This window comes from Aquarana catesbeiana, linkage group LG01 (genome assembly GCF_042186555.1).
Source record: "Aquarana catesbeiana isolate 2022-GZ linkage group LG01, ASM4218655v1, whole genome shotgun sequence".
NCBI classification, from domain to species: domain Eukaryota; kingdom Metazoa; phylum Chordata; class Amphibia; order Anura; family Ranidae; genus Aquarana; species Aquarana catesbeiana.
Genome location: NC_133324.1, coordinates 573,594,701 through 573,617,930, shown reverse-complemented (window position 1 = coordinate 573,617,930; position 23,230 = coordinate 573,594,701). Strand labels below are relative to the sequence as shown.

The 23,230-nt window shown below is 43.3% G+C and overlaps 1 protein-coding gene across 1 annotated transcript in view; it reads right to left on the bottom strand.

Moving 5' to 3' along the window:
* The window catches only part of LOC141106669 (protein regulator of cytokinesis 1-like), a gene marked incomplete in the record, with an annotated part of 62,166 nt that overhangs the window by 6,279 nt on the left and 32,657 nt on the right, over positions 1-23,230 (bottom strand). Inside the window, 3 exon segments of the mRNA XM_073597611.1 lie at positions 9,337-9,441; positions 21,848-21,946; positions 23,161-23,230. Of these exon segments, the coding sequence (XP_073453712.1) occupies positions 9,337-9,441; positions 21,848-21,946; positions 23,161-23,230 (274 nt within the window).

Here is a 23,230-nt window from a genome sequence, read left to right as displayed (position 1 = left end):
TTCAAAAGCCTTCAATGAAGAAGCTGCAGAAAAACATTTAGTGCATTGTTGCTGCAATTTGCAGTTTTTAATCTGCTCAACAAACTGACCAAAAAAACCATAAAAAAGCAAAACGCAAATCGCGCGTGCAAAAAACGCACAGCAAAAAGCACTGCAGAAATGGATCAAAAGCTGGAGGTGTGAACCAGACCTTATGCTGGCCATACACCTATCAATTTTTGGATGAGACTATTCATACGAAAAATCTTTGTACATTCGCTGAATGAAAGAATGTGTTTTGAAAATTTCACTTGCTTTTAACATTGTTTTTAATCAATGTAATTTCTGAACGAAAACCACATACACTGTCAGAAAATTCCTCTCACCAAGAAGTTTTCTATTCTGCTCCTTTGAATACCCCCATCACTGTCGTCGAAAACAAACGTCGATTTAACCCCACTAACGATTAAAAAATGTTCTTAAAATTTTATATAATATATGTTATAGTTCTGTCTGAAAATCCACAATAGTATATACAGTATATCTGTTCTGTCTGTTATTCTCAGAGTGGATTAAAAATTTAGCTCTCCATACATATAGCTGGTTATTTATATTTACCACTGCATATAGATGTTTAAGAATAATTAGCATTTTTTTTTTAAGCTTTACATATTATATTATACACCACACTTAAGGTTATTATCCGATTAAATCGAAACACTCAGCCAACTAATCGATTATGAAAATAATCGTTAGTTGCAGCCCTATGCCACAATTTGTCAAAAAGATGGGGTTGTCGTCGGAGCTCGAAAGTAAGCTTATACAGGGCTAAGCTATTATTGATAAATTGAAGCCAAGTATTTATAAAGGGTCGAGAAGTCCCTTTCCATCTCAGGAGAATAGGACTCCATACATTGGATGTGCGTTCCAGCGTCCCAGCCTCCCAATTGACTGCTCGGCGATGTCCAAGCCTCGTTCTGGATAATCACTGATCCCGGAAGCTTACGCCAAACAGACCAGCCGGCAACAAGACAGGAACCAGACTGTGTGACACAGGAGAACGCAATCCCGTATGCCTATACTGAGGCTCCCCATGCCGGACTAACTAAGTTTTAAATGTGAGTGCTTTTAATGTAATTATACCATTAAATACACAGTTTACTATGAGGCGCCTTTTTTGTTTTTTTCTTTGCATACTTGGAGCGGCTTCACCTCCCTTCTAAAGGCTGCCCTACTCATAGACTGTTCGCATTTCACAGAGAGCGCATTGCTCAAAAGGACATTTTTCTGACAACATTGAGATATACTCTGAACTATGTAACCTGCGCTACTTGTCTCTCTTTTTGTGTGCAGCTCAGGAGAATAGTCTTTTTTGGCGAAAAAGTACAGTATGCTACAGTATTTAATCTTTTAATACGCGTAGAAAGTGACAATTCACCAAAAATATCCAATAAAACAGTTTTTAGGATGTAAAAATGTTAGGTATCCATAGAAGAGTGGATAAAAACGAATCAACTTCTGACTAAAATGAGAAAACAATTGGGCAGGACCAAAAGCAATGCATGAAATCAGCTGTATTCATGCCATCAACCTCTAAAGCATTCAGGGGTAGTGCGTAATCTAATCTTACACATTCTAGAAGGGGTAAGGCGACTCTAATTAAATATTTTTATTTGTATATCTCTAGAAGCTAAAACGGAACTTTTATAATTATCTGTGAATTCAGTCCAGTCCTCATCGGAGAGCTGGATACTCATGTCGGACCAACAGGCCTGTGCATCCACAAATCTAGGATTAGAATCAGCCATTAGAGTATTTTAGTCGTCAGAGATTAGATTGGAGAAACTACTTAGAAGCCCAGAAACCACCAATGGGGCCATCTGTAACAGGAGTGAGACTGAGCCAAATTGCGCTCCCAAGGCATCCTGAAGCTGAAAATAAAAAAACAAAGAAGAAGAGGGAGGAAGATCAAAGTCCTCCCTCAGCTGGGTAAAGGACTTATATACTGAGCAGGGCCTTAAGTGACAAAAGATATTTAACGCCTCTAACAATCCAATACTGTGGATTAGGGATCGTGAGAAATTCATTTAACATGGGGTTATACAAAGCGTATTATGGAGAGGCAGTGCAGGTATCCCTAGAGAAACAGGTCACTAGGGTGATAAATAAAGACAACGTAGTACATAGCATTGCCACTCCTGGGCAGGTAGGTATCTGCCTCCAATATAGAATATGTAAAGTTTCCAGAGAGGTGACTACAGCGGCTTCAGTAGTGGTACAGGCATTATGCGGAGAGGGGTATAGCCAATCGAGCACCACAACCAACTGAGGGCTGGGGGGTTTATTTACTAAAGGCAAATCCACTTTCCAATACAAGTGTATTCGCTGTAGACCTGAGGGGGACATGGATGATAAAATCAGCAGAGCTTCTCCTCATTTTAGATCTTCCCCTCAGATCTACAGCGACTGCACTACAAGTGCACTTGGAAGTGCAAAGTGGATTTGCCTTTAGTAAATTAACCCTAAGTAATATAGATAAAAATTTGGGCAAGCCAGTTCAGCCAGGTGAGATGGTAATTTCAGAACATCTAGGGCCATTTTAGAGGAAACCCGTGCATAGGGAATCAGTTTAAAAAGTGATTTGGGGATTCTGCAAGGAGCATTAGCCATTACATATAAAAGTTTTGGAAGGAAAATCATTTTTAAATAGGTTGCTCATAAGATCAAAGGTAAGATTCATTCATTGGCCTATGCGCTGCTGAAGTTGGGTGAAAACAGGGCACAAGTTGTTAGCTATGTAGGGAGCTCAAAAGGCAGCTGTACCACCACTCCCAAATAACGGAAGGAATGAACCACTTGGAGTTGAGAACTCGGATGTATCACCTGTTGAACCTAGATCTATCACCTGTTCTGCCCTAGATCTAATGGAAAGAGACTGGACTTAGACCAGTTGATTCGGAAGCCTGCCAAAATCCTCCATTTCTTGTAGCAGGGAACACAATGAAGTAGAGGGGTCAGCTAAATATACGAGGGTATCATTGGCATATGAGACTCGCTCCTCTATAGTGCCAATAGTAAGGCCCTGAATGGATGATGAAGAGCATCTGCGGATAGCTAAGGGTTCAATGGCCAATGCAAAGAGGAGTGGAGTGGAGATAGAGGACAGCCCTGTTGTGTTCTTCTAAAGATGGAGAATGTTGGAGAGACATCATTATTAAATCAAACCCTAGCGACCATCTCAGTGTACAGGTGTCGTATCCAGGCGATCAGCCGAGGACCAAGTCCATAGAGCTGCAAAACTTTGAGTAAGTAAGGCCATTCTACACCATCTAGTGCCTCTACAAGTGTCTAGGGATACATTTAGTGACACAATGACACGGGTAGAGGCGTGGCCATAAGGATATTGACAATTTTGGAAGAGCCTACGTATGTTCATTCTTGTGGAATGGCCAGGGATGAAACCCCTCTGGTCATTCTGCACCAAAGAAGGAACTATTTTAATTTAGACGATTGGCTATTGCCTTCACCAGTATTTTTGTATCCACATTAATGAAATAAACCTGTAAGAGTCGCAATCCAGTGGGTCCTTGCGTGGCTTAAGGATAAGGACAACCAAAGCCTCCCGCATGGAGGGAAGGAAGGATGCCAGCTTCCAAGGCCGTGGTTAGGGTACGCAGAAGACAGGGGCTCAACAGATGTTTGAACTTATTATACCACCTCAGTGGGGTATTCATCAGGTCCCAGAGTCTTATGCAATAGCATTTGTGTAATAGCTAGTTCTATTTCCTCGTTGGAAAGAGGTTCATCCAGCGCATCACTACTTTTTTAAGTTACTGTGGGGAGAGATATATCCGCTAAATGAGACAATAGGGCATCATCATGTTGTACAGTTAAAAGAATATAACTGAGTGTAGAAGGACAAGAAAGCATCCAGGATTTCATAGGGGGCATCAGCAATAGTATCTGGAGATGTACGAATACGGGGAATAGAAGTAGGGGAATGGTCCAGAGGCATCAAGTAGGCTAATAAGCACCCCGCCTTGTTGCCATGCTCAAACATTTTTTGGAAAGCATACAACATATTTTTCTGTGTGAGGTCCAACAGGCGAAGTTCATAATTTCTACGGGAATGCAGCCGGATGGCAAATTTATATATATATATATATATATATATATATATATATATATATATATATATATATATATATATATATATATATATATATATATATATATATATATATATATATATATATACACACACACACACACACACACACACACACACACACACACATACACACACACACACACACACATATATATATATATATACACACACACACACACACACACACACACACACACACACATATACATACTATAATATATTACACACACACATATACATACATATACAGTGGGGACGGGAAGTATTCAAACCCCCTTAAATTTTTCACTCTGTTATATTGCAGCCATTTGCTAAAATCATTTAGCTTCATTTTTTTTCCTCAATGTACACACAGCACCCCGTATTAACAGAAAAACACAGAATTGTTGACATTTTTGCAGATTTATTAAAAAAGAAAAACTGAAATATCACATGGTCCTAAGTATTCAGACCCTTTGTTGTGACACTCATATTTAACTCGGGTGCTGTCCATTTCTTCTGATCATCCTTGATATGGTTCTACACCTTCATTTGAGTCCAGCTGTGTTTGATTATACTGATTGGACTTGATGAGGAAAGCCACACACCTGTCTATATAAGACCTTACAGCTCACAGTGCATGTCAGAGCAAATGAGAATCATGAGGTCAAAAGGAACTGCCTGAAGAGCTCAGAGACAGAATTGTGGCAAGGCACAGATCTGGCCAAGGTTACAAAAAAATTTATGCCGCACTTAAGATTCCTAAGAGCACAGTGGCCTCCATAATCCTTAAATGGAACCCTTCCTAGAGCGAGCTGGCCGTCCAGCCAAACTTAGATATCGGGGGAGAAGAGCCTTGGTAAGAGAGGTAAAGAAGAACCCAAAGATCACTGTGGCTGAGCTCCAGAGAAGCAGTCGGGAGATGGGAGTTGTAGAAAGTCAACAATCACTGCAGCCCTCCACCAGTCGGGGCTTTATGGCAGAGTGTCCCAATGGAAGCCTCTCCTCAGTGCAAGACACATGAAAGCCCGCATGGAGTTTGCTTAAAAAAAAAAACAAACAAAAAAAAAAAAAAAAAAAACACAACAACACACACACCTGAAGGACTCCAAGATAATGAGAAATAAGATTCTCAGGTCTGATGAGACCAAGATAGAACTTTTTGTCCTTAATTCTAAGCGGTATGTGTAGAGAAAACCAGGCACTGCTCATCACCTATCCAATACAGTCCCAACAGTGAAGCATGGTGGTGGCAGCATCATGCTGTGGGGGTGTTTTTCAGCTACAGGGACAGGACGACTGGTTGCAATCGAGGGAAAGATGAATGTGGCCAAGTACAGGGATATCCTGGACAAAAACCTTCTCCAGAGTGCTCAGGACCTCAGACTGGGCCGAAGGTTTACCTTCCAACAAGACAATGACCCTAAGCACACAGCTAAAATAACGAAGGAGTGGCTTCACAACAACTCCCTGTCTGTTCTTGAATGGCCCAGCCAGAGCCCTGACTTAAACCCAATTGAGCATCTCTGGAGAGACCTAAAAATGGCTGTCCACCAACGTTTACCATCCAACCTGACAGAACTGGAGGATCTGCAAGGAGGAATGGCAGAGGATCCCCAAATCCAGGTGTGAATAACTTGTTGCATCTTTCCCAAAAAGACTCATGGCTGTATTAGATCAAAAGGGTGCTTCTACTAAATACTGAGCAAAGGGTCTGAATACTTAGGACCATGTGATATTTCAGTTTTTCTTTTTTAATAAATCTGCAAAAATGTCAACAATTCTGTGTTTTTCTGTCAGTATGGGGTGCTGTGTGTACATTAATGAGGAAAAAAAAATGAAGTTAAATGATTTTAGCAAATGGCTGCAATATAACAGAGTGAAACATTTAAGGGGGTCTGAAAACTTTCCGTCCCCACTGTACATCTCATACGAGTATACCCCTCACATTTTTGTACTTTAATTATATCTTTTCACGTGACAACACTGAAGAAATTACACTTTGCTACAATGTAAAGTAGTGAGTGTACAACTTGTATAACAGTGTAAATTTACTGTCCACTCAAAATAACTCAACGCACAGCCATTAATATCTAAACTGCTGGCAACAAAAGTGAGTACACCCCTGAGTGAAAATGTCCAAATTGGGCCCAATTAGCCATTTTCCCTCCCAGTGTCATGTGACTCGTTAGAGTTACACGGTATCAGGTGTGAATGTGGAGCAGGTGTGTTAAATTTGGTGTTATCACTCTCTCTACCTCATACTGGTCACTGGAAGTTTAACATGGCACCTTATGGCAAAGAACTCTCTGAGGATCTGAAAAAAAAGAATAGTTGCTCTACATAAAGATGACCTAGGCTATAAGATGATTGCCAAGACCCCGAAACTGAGCTGCAGCACTGTGGCCAAGACCATACAGCGGTTTAACAGGACAGGTTCCACCCAGAACAGGCCTAAGAAGACCAAAGAAGCTGAGTGCATGTGCTCAGCGTCATATCCAGAGGTTGTCTTTGGGAAAGAGACGTGTGAGTGTTGCCAGCATTGCTGCAAAGGTTGAGGAGGTAGGGGGTCAGCCTGCCAGTGCTCAGACCATATGCCGCACACTGCATCAAATTGCTCTGCATGGCTGTTGTCCCAGAAGGAAGCCTCTTCTAAAGATGATGCACAAGAAAGCCCGCAAACTGTTTGCTGAAGACAAGCAGACTAAGGACATGGATTACTAGAACCATGTCCTGTGGTCTGATGAGATCAAGATAAACTTAAGATAAACTTATTTGGTTCAGATGGTGTCAAGAATGTGTTGTGGCAACCAGGCGAGGTGTACAAAGACAAGTGTGTCCTGCCTACAGTCAAGCATGGTGGTGGGAGTGTCATGGTCTGGGGCTGCACGAGTGCTGCCAGCACTGGGAACCTACAGTTCATTGAGGGAACCATGAATGCCAACATGTACTGTGACATACTGAAGCAGAGCATGACCCCCTCCCTTCTGAGACTGGGCCGCAGGGCAGTATTTCAACATGATAACGACCCCATAAATACCTCCAAGACGACCACTACCTTGCTAAAGAAGCTGAGGGTAAAGGTGATGGACTGGCCAAGCACGTCTCCAGACCTAAACCCTATTGAGCATCTGTGGAGCATTCTCAAAAACGAGAGGTGGAGGAGCGCAAGGTCTCCAACATCCACCAGCTCCGTGATGTCATCATGGAGGAGGAGTGAAAGAGGACTCCATTGGCAACCTGTGAAGCTCTGATGAACTCCATGCCCAAGAGGGTTAAGACAGTGCTGGAAAATAATGGTGGCCACACAAAATATTGAGGCCCACTTTGGACATTTTCACTTAGGGGTGTACTCACTTTTGTTGCCAGCAGTTTAGACATATGGATGTGTGTTGAGTTATTTTGAGGGGACAGCAAACTTACACTGTTATACAAGCTGTACACTCACTACTTTACATTGTAGCAAAGTGTCATTACCTCAGTGGTCTCACAAGAAAAGAAAATTTTTACAAACATGTGAGGGGCGTACTCATTTTTGTGAGATACTGTGTGTGTAAGATAGATAGATAGATAGATAGATAGATATACACACACTTTATTATTATGGTGCATTCATTTATTTTTGCAAAAAGGTGGATTTAGGGTCAGGTCACACCATAAATTGCAAAGGCACGCACTGCACTTCTAGTGCAAATTTCAGACCATGCAATGTAAAACCTGCTGACAGGCAGGGTTTTTTGCAACAGTGGTCTCTGCTGCCATAAATGTGTCCCCCCCCCCCTGCCTGTCATATGCAGCTCAGATCACATTTACGGTCCACTTTGTGTGCCGCATGCATGTGAGTGATGTCACCATAACCAGGCCCCCCTGAGGGGTACTCTCCATCCTAAATCAGTGCAGACACTTGAGGCAAAGCAGAATGGGTGCTGGATAACCCGGTGAAGGCTGATGCAGTGACCTGGGTCATAACTTAAAGCAGGGTAGCAGCTGGAGTTCTAGTGCGCTGTAGCAGAGCAATATGCTCAAGATGGCACTGGTAGTCAGCGGGAGGTTCAGAGGGTGAGACTTTACAAACAGAATGAACCATTGTGTGCCCGATAGTGTCACAGGCTATGCCAAAATCTCCCTAGACAGGGGAAAGGGTATAGCCCTTGATTTTACAAAATGGCCACTGCCCCACCTATAGCCCCTGACTTGCGTCACAAGGCTAGTGGTTTCTTCCAAGGGAGAGCCTGCTAGGTGGGAACTCTCCACTCACTTTAAGAGGGCATACCCTTTCCTCTGTGGAGAGTGTCTACAGGGATGGGAACTACTGAGATTTAGATCACCACTGCCCTGGACCTGTAGAGTACTCTGCAGTTACCTGCACCACGTTACACTGCTGTGTGGGGGGTAAGCAAGCCAGCCCCATGTCTCCAATCTTCCAAACAAATCAAAATTTCAAGCCAGAACGCGCTTTCAATAGCGAGCAACCATACATCACATAAGGACACTAGCGAAAAACTGATTGCTGAAAGTGGGAGGGGTTAAATGGGCTGCCCCAACAACATTTGTTTACCAGTGTCCTCACCCGTAGGTGGAAGAATATAACCTATGGTCAAGACTTAAAAGGAGTCTGTCTTGTACAATCATGAAAAGGCATATAAAAAAAGGTAAGCGGCAAATGTTTGGCTATGTGAATAGGAACATGTAACAACAAAAAGTGAGAAAATAATGTAACATGGCACCAGCCGACACTAATTTTAGTGCTGGCTGCAACTGACAGACCACTGGTTAAATAGTTTTCTCCACCATTATAAGGATATGTATATGAAATGCTCACTTTTCATTCCTATACATTTAAAGCTATTGCTTTTTAAAAACACACATTTCTGCAGCTTTCATGTCAAAATGGAAATGTTGTCCAGGTTTCCTTTTTAAGGGTTAAAGAACAATTTCTAACAACAGATTTAAGTGGGAAAGCAAGACATTATTTTGGATGACCTGTATTCTAAACATGCCAATGCGCTGTCTGACATCCAGTATTAAAGCCATCCAGAGACAGCAGTAAACGTGAAACTCTTGCACAACTGTACTACTGCATAGCAGAACCCTAATTTTAATGCACAATGAAACTGCCCCCTTGTGGCTGCTTTTCTTACTGTCAGCTGAACCAAAGCATATTACCAAAGTGCATATGCATAGAGATAAGCATGCAGTTCAGTTACCTTAAATTCTGAATAGGTGCCAGGCTGGCTGGATAGTAGATTTGTTTGCTTGTTACTGTCGTGCAAAGGAGTTCTTACAGGTGTGTCTTTAGCTTTCACCGGTGTCTGCAAAGTAAACTACATCATTACAGTTGGCCCTTTAACAAAATAACAATGTAGGGCTAGACAAATCCCAGGCCCCAGGTCGCCATGGTGACTAGAAATTGCGTCCTGGCACCTGGGCTTTTGTCAGCCCATTCGATGTTGGCACCAGGAAATTACTGCATTTCTGGGTAGGGGGCGCGCGCCCACCGGGTCTTCAGTTTTATTACATGCAGATCACGGGGTACCGGCCAATTATTCATAGCTAGGACCCGCAGATCGTCGGAGCGAGTGACAGGAGAGAGATCTGTGTTGTAAACAAAGAATTCTCTGCTGACAGCAGGGATGTGCATCCCCAAGTAAAACAGTACACAGTGCAGTTACATTACACTCCCTAGGCACAGCGTTAACACTTTTGATTGCCCCAGATGTTAACCCCTTCCTACCCAGTGTCATTTGTACAGTGATTGCATTTTATTAGCACTGATCACTAGTGACACTGGTGATGTCAGAATGCCGGCCAGACTAGCACAGTCCCGCAATAAGTCGCCGATCGCTGTCATTACTAGTATATAAAATTTTCACACAAACCAAACAAAGTAATATACACTTATTAGATATATTTTTTTTACCAAAGACATGTAGCAGAATACATATTTGCCTAAATTTATGAAGGCTTTTGTTTTGGGGGGGGGGGAATATGTTTTACAGCAAAAAATTTTTTTATATTATATATATTACACTATATATATATATATATATATATATATATATATATATATATATATATATATATATATATATATATATATAGTAATATTTTTTGGTATATATATTTTTTTTAGCGCAAAAAAAAAAAAAAAAACCCAGTGGTAATCGAATACCATCAAAAGAAAGCTCTGTGTGTGTGAAAAACAGGATATACAGTTCATTTGTGTACAGTGTTTAACTGCGCAATGGTCCGTTAAAGTAGTGCAGTATAGCAAAAAAGCTTTGTTAGTTAAAAAACCAGACTCCTAACTATTTAGCTGGCTCCTAGATTTAAAGCGAAAAAGGACCCTAAAAAAGGGAAACCTTTGTACCCCCCGGTACAATGGGACTTTACAGGCGAACAATACAATTAAGTTTATGAGTAAAACCTATTTACTTATTGAAAATTGCTTAAAAAAAAAAAAAAAAAAAAAAAAAAAAAAAGCATAAAAACATGAGAATCTACACATAATGTGTACAAAATACTTATACAGAGTACAACACATTTTTCATAATGTATTTCTTTACACTTTTGAATATATATATATATATATATATATATATACACATACACACACACACACACACACACACACACACTGATCAGAATCCCAAAACTATACCTCTCACACGTGTACAGATAGAGATAGCGGCGCTAATATAAATTGTGTAAAATAATGGGTCAGAGCAGCATAATGCCTATGACCCTCTACTTATGCATAAAAATATTAATAATACTAGTGTCATGAAAAATATTAATTTTATCATGGAAAGAAATTTCTTTACCACCCAGTGAAAAGTGTCACTATAAATAATACATTACAAGAAATTAATGATCAAGTTCAAACAGTTGTTTTTCAATCTTCTTGTGTGAAAAATCTTCTACTCTTCCACCACACCACCGTGATAGTGACACCACTCCCTCTGAAGAGCGCACTCACCAGATTGTATAGCCTCCCACTCTCGTGTTCGGCAAAACAGCAATTGAACCACACCTGGGTTGCATGTGATGAACCGTGACTCCAATCAAGCCAGCTCCATATGTGAAAAAATGAATAAAGTGAATAAAAATGAAAAAAATCCACAGCAAGCACAGCAATGGGATTGCATTTGAAGAAGTCTTTTCGACGAAACATGTCTTGGGCATGGTTACAAGGCATTCCATTGCACTGACATTAGATGCCGCTGTCTGAGGAGGACTACACCGATCGGATGGCTGGGCCTTAGAAGGTTGGGTGAGAGATACACCAGTTTACACTTCAGGTCCGCTGTGACCGCGGTGCACCGTTGGATCACTGATCCTGTTGCTTGCTGTGGATTTTTTTTAAAGGCTTTTATGTTTCAGTTTAAAAGTGAGTGTAACCATTGAAGTGTGTTTGAAGTGATTTTAATAAATCTGTCAAAATGGTATCACGCTATGTGGAGCACTTTATTCATTTTTTCACATATGGAGCTGGCTTGATTGGAGTCACGGTTCATCACATGCAACCCAGGTGTGGTTCAATTGCTGTTTTGCCGAACATGAGAGTGGGAGGCTATACAATCTGGTGAGTGCGCTCTTCAGAGTGCTGTCACTATCACGGTGGTGTGGTGGAAGAGTAGAAGATTTTTCACACAAGAAGATTGAAAAACAACTGTTGAACTTGATCATTGAACTTGATAGATATAGATATATATATATATATATATATATATATATATATATATATATATATATATATATATAGATATATATCTATATATATAGCAAATTTGTCTTTTTCCCCATTATCAGGCCAGCACCAATTAAAATCACTCACTGCACAAACATGTTCAAGGAAGCTCTACACAGATTCAACTGCCTTAATCAAGATTTAGCCTCACCCAATCTTGGCGCAAAGCACTATACCCAGCAGTCAACTGTGGGACACCAGAACTTCATCGAGCAGCAATGTCATTTGGCTTAATTTCAGGAAGGAAAGGGTTTCAATCTTGGCTTAGGCAGACATCAAACTTCATCTGCAGCATCAGCCTAAGCTCGTTTTTGGGGTAAGTTTTGCACTTTCAAAAAGGAAAAATGTATCCAAAAATGATTACCTTTAGTGTTTCTCAACTATAAGCGTCTAGTAGCCTTATAGATAAGGAATTTTATATCATTGTAAATAGTTATGGCCGTTCAAGAGACACCATCACCCTGGCCAAGGCAAAGTGACAGTCTCTTCAAAGCAACCCCCCCCCACACACACACACACACACACACACACACACACATTGCAGCCAACTACCCTATGATAGTGCTGGGACCCAATCTGAAGCGCTCAAGCATGGTCCATTGATCAAGAGATTGATGTTACATTTCTCCTGAGTGGTTGACACTTCAAATTTTAGCAGCGGAAGAGGAAGAATTAGCAAGGGAGGGACAGGCGAGTATAAGATCAGGAGAGCACATTTGCAAAGATAATTCACTCTGCATGGGTAAGATGACTAGATCTGGTTTACACTTGTAGCTGGAGGGCAGTTAACACAAAAATGTAGTTAAGCCCGATCCTCCACTTTCTTGGCAAATGGTGCTCCCTAATGCTCAGGTAGTGGACTATCCCTTGGCAACATAAAATCCAATACAAGACTATGGACCCTGCATTGGTCTTGATTAGGTCAAGATAGTGTGGAGGAGCAGAGAATCAGGTAAAGTACATATATTTTCCATGCCCCCTACACCTAAAACAAGCTATTTGCCCTTACCCTTGAGGGTGCAGCCCCACTCGCCGCCGATAAAAGTGATCTCGCAGTGAATCACCACAGAGACCACATTTATCTGAAACCGGACTGCTCACTGAAGTGGATATCGGGGTTATGCCAGCTAGCCGCTGCCATAACAACGATATTCCTCTTCAAAGAGCCAACATATAACGACTGTGGGCGGTCCGGACGTGGTTAAGCTTTGTAAAAACCATTAAAGCACTCCTGAGGGTTACCAATGATCCTAATGGGAGAACTAACTATTGCTTTAAAGTGTATCTCCACTTTTGTTGAGGAAAAAAAAAAAATCAGAGTTACTTACCGGTAACGTCCTTTTCCAGGAGTCTTTCAGGACAGCACCATAGAGAGACCTTGGCTCCTCCTCTCCTGAGGAAACACCACCTTCAATTTCAAGATTTAATCCTCACCGTCCCCCTGGCCCCTCAGTTCTTTCAGAGGACCTCCGGCTAGCTGGGGAGACACAAGAACACGTCATAATAATCTCCATCTTACCTGACGTTCTCCTGCGATGAGTTCTTCAGGAATGTCCAAAAATTTGGGTGGGTATCTGTGCTGTCCTGAAAGACTCCTGGAAAAGGACGTTACCGGTAAGTAACTCCGATTTTCCCATTTCCGTCTTGCAGGACAGCACCATAGAGAGGATAAGCGAGCACCTTACCTTAGGGTGGGACTACTGCCTGCAGAACTTTACAACCAAAAGCCTGGTCTTTTGCTGACAGTAGATCCAATCTGTAGTGCCTCACGAACGTGTCAAATCTGGACCACGTTGCCACCCTACAGATCTGCTCCGAAAACGCACCGGCCCACTCTGCCTGAGAAGTCGCCATTGCCCTGGTGGAATGTTGCCCTAATACCTTCCGGGGGATCTAAACCACTTACTACGTAAGCCTGGATAATGGCTAAGCTTAACCATCTAGCTATTGTGCGCCTAGAGGCTCTGCAACCTTTCCTAGTTCCTGAAAATAATACAAAAAAAAAAAAAAAAGACTCAGACTTTCTAAATGGTTTTGTACCTTCCAAGTACTGAAGGACGCACCTTCTAACGTCCAATTTATGAAAAATATGTTCCTGTTCCCTCACAGAATTCGAACAGAAGGTGGGCAAAACAATTTCTTGGCCTCTATGAAAACTCGAGGCCACCTTTGGCAAAAAGGCCGGATCAGTTCTAAAAATCACACGGTCCGGAAACACCTGGAAAAAAGGTGCTCTAATAGAAAAGGGCTTTGAGTTCACTCACTCACTCTCCTTGTCGTAGTGATCGCCACCAAAAACACCGTTTTGAGGGTGATCCATTTTAACGTTCAAGTCTCTAACGGCTCAAAAGGTTCCACCGTAAAGGCCTGTAAAACTAAAGAAAGATCCCACATTGGGAAGGGGGAGACTCTAACTGGTCTCTGCCAGCTTAAGGCTTTAAAAAAACTAACTATCCACGGGTCTATTGCTAGCTGTTTTTCCAAAAAAACGCTCAGAGCAGATACCTGTCCTTTTAGGATGCTAAGGGCCAATCCCTTTTCCGCCTGATTGCAGAAATTCTAAAACCGCTACGGGACTGCGCACATCAAAGGAACTTTCTGTGCACCAGCTATTGAAACGTTTCCGTCTTCAGGTAGATAACCTGCGTTTCTCTCTTTCTGCAATTCAGGAGGGTTTCCACTAAACGATCTGAGAAACCCTTGCCCCTCAGCAATTCCTTTTCAGTAGCCAAGCTGCGAGGCTCCACCTCTCCACCTGAGGACAACAGATTGGCCCCTGAGAAAGAAGATTCTCCTGGACTGGCAGAAACCAGGGAGGTTCTGCTGCTAGACTCCTTAGGATGGAAAACCACGGCCTCCTGGGCCAATGTGGTGCAATTAGAATAAGAGTTGTGCTCTCTAATTGGAACTTCCTCAGTACCGCTGGAATCAGTACAGGGGGGGGCATAACACCTGGCGAAAGACCAGCTCTAGGCCAAGGCGTCCACTCCAAGTGCCCCGTCCCATCTGTTCAGGGAGAAGAAAAAAAAGACGCGTCTTCCTGTTTTCTCTCGAAGCGAAGAGGTCTACACAAGGCCTTCCCCACTTTCGAGATATTGCCTCGAAAAACTCCTGGTTCAAAACCCAGTCGCCTTCTCTCAGCAACCTCCTGTTGAGGAAATCCGCCACCCAATTTTGTTCCCCCTTCAAATGCACTGCCGAAAGGGACAGGACATTTGCTTCGGCCCACCTGAGAATCGATTCTGCGAGGACCCACAGGGATCTGCTTTTGGTACCCCCCTGCCTGTTTATATAGGCTACTGCTGAGGAGTTGTCCGATCGGACTCTCACATGCTGCCCACGGAGTTCCCCCTGAAAGGCTCTGAGTGCCAAGGCTATAGCTCTCAGCTCCCTCCAGTTCGAGGACCTTTTTGCGTCCTCTCTCGGCCAGACACCCTGAACCATACGGGAATCTAGATGCGCGCCCCAACCTGTGCCACTCGCATCGGTCGTGATACTTTTGGACACTGGTAGGACCCAATCCAGACCCTGTGAAAGATTGGCCCCTTTTCTCCACCACCAGAGGGACCTCTTGATCTGACTCGGCACCGTTATCAGGGAGTCCCCTGACTGCCGTCCCAGACCCTCAGGATGAATAGTTGTAGAGGGCGAAAATGGAATCCTGCCCACTGAACTGCTGGAAGGGATGATGTCAGTAAGCCCAAAGCTGACATAGCTCTTCTTACAGATATCTGATGACTGCACTGGAGTAACAACATTGCCCTGTCCACCTTCTGGATTTTTTCCAATGGAAGGAAGACTATCTGCTTTGTTGAATCCAACACGTAACCCAGAAAGACCACCCTTTGTGACGGTATCAAGTTGGATTTCTCCAGGTTCAAGAGCCATCCTAGATTCTCCAGGATGTCTCTTGTTGACTGTAGATCCCGTGACAACTGTACCGGGGAAGAGGCAAAGAGAAGCAGATTGTCTAAGTATGCGATTACGAAGATGTCTCTGAGCCGCAGAAAAGCTAAGACCTCCACCATAACCTTGGTGAAGAGGATAGCCCGAAGGGAAGGGCCCTGAACTGCCCCTGAAATGTCCCTTCTTTGGTATTCACCGCCAGCCTGAGGAACTTCTGGCATCCTTCTGCGATAGGAATGTGTAGATAGGCACCTTTCAAGTCCACCGATGCCATGAAGCAGTTCGGGGGAAGGAGCGCTTTCACCGAGTAAATAGAGTCCATTCGGAACCTCTTGTAGGTGAGCGAGACATTCAGAGGCTTCAGGTTCAGGATGAGCCTGAACTTCCGACGGTTTGCGGACCACAAAGATGTGGGAATAAAAGCCTCTGCCTGTCTCGTCTTCTGGGACTCGTACTACTACTACTCGTACTACCACCTCCTGTTCCTCCAACTCCTGCAGAGAGGAAAGAAGAGCTGATGACCTTTCTGCGCATTTTGGCAGCGTGGTGACGAGGAGTCTGCGTGGTGGAGGTTCTGCAAACTCCAACCGGTACCCTCTTCTTATGATCCCCAAAATAAATTGGTTGGAGGTGATCGTCTCCCACTGTGGGAGGAAGCACCCCAATCTTACCCCCACTGTGGTTCCGTCACTTGGTCTTTTTGGGCTGTTCAGGAGGGCGAAAAATAGCCCCCCACGCCCTTTTGTCCCCAACCCTTTTTCTGTTGTTCAGTTTTGTTCAGGGGGGGGGTCAAACCTCTTCCGGGGGCGAGACTTTCTTTTAGTCTCTGCAAATTTCCTTTTAAAAGGAAAAGCCTTTTTTCTGTCGGTAGTCCGATCCAAGACGGCTTCCAGACCAGGTCCAAACAGCAAGTCCGCAAAGTTTAACTTTAGATGCGGTATCTCCCTGCCACGTCTTAAACCATAAGGCTCTCCTTGCTGAATTGGATAATGCTGCCGATCTTGCGGACATACGCACCGATTCTGCCGAGGCGTCCGCAAGATAAGCCACCCCCTTAAGGAGCATAGGGAAAGACGACAGGATCGTTTCCTTAGATGTCCCTGCCTCTATGTGCGCTTTAATCTGCGTCAACCAATATTCCATGTTCCGTGCCACCACTGTGGACGCCATGGCAGGCTTGAGGTTACCCAGGGAAGAATCCCAGGATTTTTTTCAAGAGGGAATCTATCCTCTTGTCCACGGGATCTGGGAGAGCCCCCATGTCCTCAAAAGCCAGGTCAGTATGCCTGGAGACCTGTGAAAGGCTGCGTCTAGTCTAGGAGATTTATTCCATACCAGCGCCTCCTCCTCTGCAAAGGGAAACCTTCGTTTCAGAGTTCTTGAAAAGAAAGGTTTCCTTTCCGGGTCCTGCCACTCCTTTTTGATGGCCTCAACCAAAACCTTAGGGACTGGAAACACCCTCTTCTTATGCTCTCCCAGGCCCCTATACATCTGGTCATGGAGAGATAACTTCTTCCTTTCCTCCTGGATTCCTAAAGTGGTATGGATAGCTCCTAAAAGCTCCTCCACTTCTTCCAGCGAAAGTTTATAGCGAGAGGCTGTTGCGGATTCCCCATCCACTTCCTCTCCCTCTGACTCCCCCTGGGAATCTGAAGAACCGCTATCAGGCTCCTCCTCAACCTCCTGTCTGGCGCCTCCTGGATTTTCTCCACTCCCAGAGGGAGCATCCATTAAGCTTGGAGCAACACTCCATTGTGCTGGTGGAGAAATGACCTGGGGCTGTGGCAACTGAAAACTAGAAAAAAGTGTTTTAAAAGTTTGCACAGTGCTAGAAAGCTCCTTGACGGACGCTGCTAGATCCGAACATTGTTCCACTGACTGTTACCTTACTAACCCCTCTATACACTCCTTACAAAGTGGCTTGGACCAAGACTCCCCCAACGTGGCTCTGCATGAAGGGCATTTTTTCTTGGGATTATGGGGTGACTTGCTCTTTTCCGTAGATTTGCTCTGAAAAAATTTAATAAAAAAAAAAAAAAAAAACTGAGAATTTATCCACCAGCACCTCCCACAGAGGGCCACCAGGGGTGCTTTTCCCCAGGATTAACCACCACCAGGGTCCCGGTTACAACCCTTCCCCCCACCACCAGAGGAAACAAACACCTGTGGAGCTTACAGGAAGGGGTTAAGGGAACACCACCCCAGGGTTCACCTTACCTTTGAGTGGCTGGTGCAGGAATCTCCGGGAGCAGTTCGAGAAGCCTCCGCTTCCGACAATTTCCCTCTGGGGAGCGTGTGGTCTCCTAACCTGTGTGTGCTGTCCCCACAGCAAAGATGAGGCAGCACCAGCCAAGCGCGCGGTCCGCCTTCAACCCCCGCGACCGGAAGTCGCGGTTTAGACAGAAACACTGACCCCTGCCGGAACTGACGTCACCCGCCGTCCGACCCAGCGCTCAGAGCTCTCACGCTGGCTGCATAGAGCAGGCGGGTCTCCCTGTGCCTCAGCCCCGTACCACCCCTGGGCAGAAGAAGGCGGACCCCTCCAGCTTTACTCTTCGCCAAGAGAAGCTGGAGGAGCGCGATGTGCAGTTGATACAGGTAACCAGCTCACTAGCCTCTCAGACTGCAGGGTCGAGGGAGAGAGAGAGACCTTGCCCCCCCCCCCCAGGATATAATCGCCTCAGCCTCCCTGGCTGCATAAGCCCCTGGTCCCTAGCGATGTCTCCCCACTGGAGGAAACACCAGAACTGAGGAGCCGGGGGGACGGTGAGGATTAAATCTTGAAATTGAAGGCGGTGTTTCCTCAAGAGGGGAGGAGCCAAGGTCTCTCTATGGTGCTGTCCTGAAAGACGGAAATGGGAAAAAAAAAAAAAAACATTCCCCCCCGGGTGATCTATGTACATTGCAAGGATTATAACAACCTTTGTTGCAGATTCCTTCATTTTGTTATTCTGAAATAATCCATGTGCGTTTGTCTCTGCCTCTGTAATGAGTGGGTCATATAAAATACAGCAAAGTGCCCCCTACGTATTAAAGTTTTTTGGGGTTTTTTTTTCCCTTTTTGGTGGCTCTACTTTCCTGCTGGCACTTCTGGAAATTCTGCGGTCAGTGTGCCAGTGCTTTAACGTTTGGTGGATGGGACCAGTCATTACAGCTGGCTAGCGCCTTGTGCTGGGGCAATTAGTTTCCTCAAATGCTCTTTATAAAGGTTGATCATCCTGCGTCAATCAGTGCTGATATAGCCTGATTCCTACAGCGATAGTGCCACCACTTCCTGTGCTGCTCAGCCAAGCCCTGCCCCTCACCACAGCTTAGCATTGCTTTGATCCCTAATCAGCTCTGTTTATCCCCATTGCTCAGCATTGCCTAGCATTCTAGCTGCCTAGGAGCCAAACAAGGAATCAGTGAAGTCATTGTCCATTAGATACTCCAGTACAGATTCTCTTGTGCGAAACTGAGATAGTAGTAGCTAGAACTACTGACACAGTAGTAATATTAGTACCCATTAAAGTGTTACTAAACTTACAACAGTAAAATCAGTCTGTATATGCAGCATAGCATGCTTGTTATACTCACTGTGGAACTTAAAGGGTTAATCCTCTGCATTGTGTAAAAAGGCTGTTTTATCCTGTATGCACAGATCCTCCCCCTCCTGCACTGTCTATCTGGGGAAGGCCAGCTATTGTAGGCAGAGTAGCCGACCTGCACACGCTCAGTTGTGTCTTTTAAGCTGGAGAGAACAGTTACTTGTTCTCAGATGGCCAGGTCACATGATATTGACATCACACATGTAGGCGTGTATACATACTGTGGTGGAAATCTCCTCCTACCTGAACTCTCAGCAATGGAGAAACTGTGCAGCTTATCATACAACCGTGGTATACAGATCACCCAAAAAAGGTATATAGTGGCAGTATTTTAATGTAAAAAGATGATTTATAAGCTGTGGGTGGGCAGATGAACTATTTTCATATTACTGCGTTTAAAATTCTTAATTTCATGATTAATCCAGCATACAGAACATGTGGCAAAGGAGAGGATTGTGCCTCATAGGAGCAGCTTTCCACCATTTGCATTTTGGCAAACGAAAATGATCATTTATAGAATAAACTTTACAGAGATTCTCTAGCATAGAGGTAGACAGAAGACTAATGCTGTAAGCCCTGGGAGGCATGCCTGTATAAAAGAGGAAGACACAAAGCACAAGGCCGATCCCTCTCATTAGCAGTTTCTCCTACAAAAATGTTATAAACCCAAGGACATTGCAGGAAGTAATAAGCAATTTATTAGTTCTGCCTAAAGGAAGGCTACATTGGTATTCTTAAAAAAAGTTAACCGCTTAGATAAAGGGCTTCCCAATTACTACACTGCAGATGAAGCAATGTATGGTGCATCACGAACATTATTGGCTCAACTCATAGCTTTTATGAGAAACGATGATTTTCTTTTCTTTCTACATTATTACTTGTGCCTTTGATTTACATTATTTTCCCAAGTCATATAGCAACATCCAACATAATATGCAGCACTGTTCATAACACATATCTACCTACTTCCCCTTTCTACTACTTTTGGGCCGCGTCTTTTCCCTGGTGTTTAGAGCATGAAAATATGTGCTTGACACAACCAGCAGCCTTACGTCGAGTAATCCCATTCTGCTAAAATGAAACCAACGGTGTGCAGACATTGCAGACACAGGGTTTAGCACCATACAAGTGAGAGACAAGAATGTTTCAACCTGGAACGTACTCTTCTCTCAGTTATCTAGATCATAGAACCACACTAACTTAATACCTGTGAGCTACATTAGAAACAACAACTTCATAATCTAAAAAAAAACACACACACACACACACACACACACACACAGTGTGCTTTCCTATATATTTAAAATTATTATGTTGGTTTTGGCTTTAATTTCTTAACTTATTGGTGCTGTCTAAAATAGCTATACATTGCATTTTGTATATCATAAGAAGGTGCTCATGAGGGATATGGCAGAATTCACATTACTCTTGACCACTTAAAGACCGCCCGCCGCAGATATACTGCGGCAGGGCGGCTCTATTATGCGGAACGACTTTCCCATACGCCGTCTCGTGTAATAGATACTGTGGGCGTGCGCCAGCGGCATGGAGCGGGAGCCAATGCGCATGGCCGGCAGCTGTAATGCCCGCCGGCCACCCGCGTTCGCTCCACAGAGGCAGAATGGGGATCTGCCAATGTAAACAAGGCAGATCCCTGTTCTGACAGGGGAGTAGAGAGATAGTCTGTTCCTAGCAATCAGGAACAGCGATCTGTGTACTCCCTGTCAGTCCGTCCCCCACAGTTAGAAAGCACCTCCCTAGGACACACTTAACCCTTTGATCTCCCCTGGTGTTAACCCCTTCCCTCCCAGGGTCATTTATACAGTGATCAGTGCATTTTTTTTTTTTTAGCACTAATCACTGTATTGGTGTTACTGGTCCCCGAAAAGTGTCACTTAGGGTCATATATGTCCGCCGCAATGTCGCAGTCCTGCTAAAAATCGCTGATTGCTGCCATTACCAGTAAAAACAATATAAAAAAAATTTAAATTCCCTAAAATCTATCCCTATTTTGTAGACACTAACGTTTGCGCAAAACAATCAATATACCCTTTTTGGGATTTTACCAAAAATATGTAGCAGAATACATATTGGCCTAAACTGAAGAAACTATTTTTATTTTTTGGGGATTTGTATTATAGCAAAAAGTTAATATATTTCTTTCCAAAATCGGTCTTTTGTTTATAGCGCAAAAAATAAAACCGGCAGAGGTGATCAAATACTACCAAAAGAAAGCTCTATTTGTGGAAAAAAAATGACATCCGTTTTAAATAGGTACAGCGTCGCACGCCCGCACAATTGTCGGTTAAAATAACGCAGTGCCGTATCGCAAAAAATGGCCTGGTCATTAAGGGGGTAAATCCTTCTGGTCCTTAAGTGGTTAATCTGAGATACACCGGCAAACAATACTTACAGGTTACCAATCTATAGTAAAGAAATATTGTAATGGCATTGTGACGGACTTTAATTACTTACTTTAATTGTGGAAAGCTGTGGTTTTCCTGCTGAGGTTTGGTTTCCAAAGGCACTGGTTACGTTTGTGCGTGACATGATTGCATTTGTTGTTCCATTAATCTGCACATAAAAGTTTCACAGAAGAGATAAACTCACAAATAGTATAAAAATACACATCTACACAGAAGCCATTTAAAGTTAAAGTTGCCATTGTCTTCCTCAGGTAGAACACGAATATTAAATTTGGAAGTTTATAATCACAACTAATGGGTATATTTGAACCGGCACTAAAAATATTGAAAATGACTGTCAAATGTAAAATGGAGTGCATATACCCTTGTGATCCACCAATCCCAACTGTGCAATATGGCTGCACAGCTTAAATAGGTTTACCTACTAGAGAGACCTTCCTCAGCAGGATTCATTTCACTAAGGAATACATTAATCATTTTGGGTTAAAAAAAAACATTGCTAATATATGTACAGTATATATGTGTCTAAATTTGCATACAAAATCTCTTACAAATAAACATTTAATATATGACAAAGGATTTCAATAGCACTATTGTCAGCAGAAGCACCATGTCATGACACAAGTCATCGTTCTAACTTATTTAGCTTGAGTTTAGCAATGGGCTCTTTCCAGCAAAGCTAAATAGCTACTACTACTCAGCTAAAGTAAAATATTTTCTGACCATATGAAGTATGTACACAAAGACTGTACATACATAATAACTATAGTAATATTAAACCATCAGATTTTTTTCAGCTCAACACATTGAGCACAATAAAATAAACATTCCCCAGTTAACTATGTTAAAATTCTTACCCCAGCACTTGCAGTTTAAAACTTTCAAGGCTGCTGGCTCCTGCTTTGTCAGTGCTGCTTCGCAGAACTTCCAGTCTTCACAGGAAACAGCTAGCAGTGAACAGTGTAATCTTCGGTCTGTTAGTTTGGAGAAGGGGGTTTGAGGTAGCAGGGGAGTGCTTTGTTATTCTAGGCTACAAGGTGGTGTGTTTCTTTTAAGTCACATTGGGGGTGCTAAAACTGGTGCACGCAGAATCTTGTGCAGCTGTGCATACTAACCAGTTAGCTTCTAAGTTGTATGTCTATTACCAATCCTTGCGCTGGCTTAAACAATGACATAAGTAAGGACAAAAAGATTCTGCATATTCCGTGATCAAATCAGCTGCCAAAAGTTCCTCTCACTTGAACTACATCAATCCACTGAAGCCCTATTGAGCGTTTACCATAGTGAAAGGCATGAACATGAAATTCTGTGTTGATTTGTAGAGTGACAGAATGGTATCTTAGCAAGCAACAGAATACTTGCCTTCCGGGTCTTGCTACTTGGAGTACCCTGCGTACATGTTCCTGCCGGTCTTTTAACTGGAGTCTTAAAT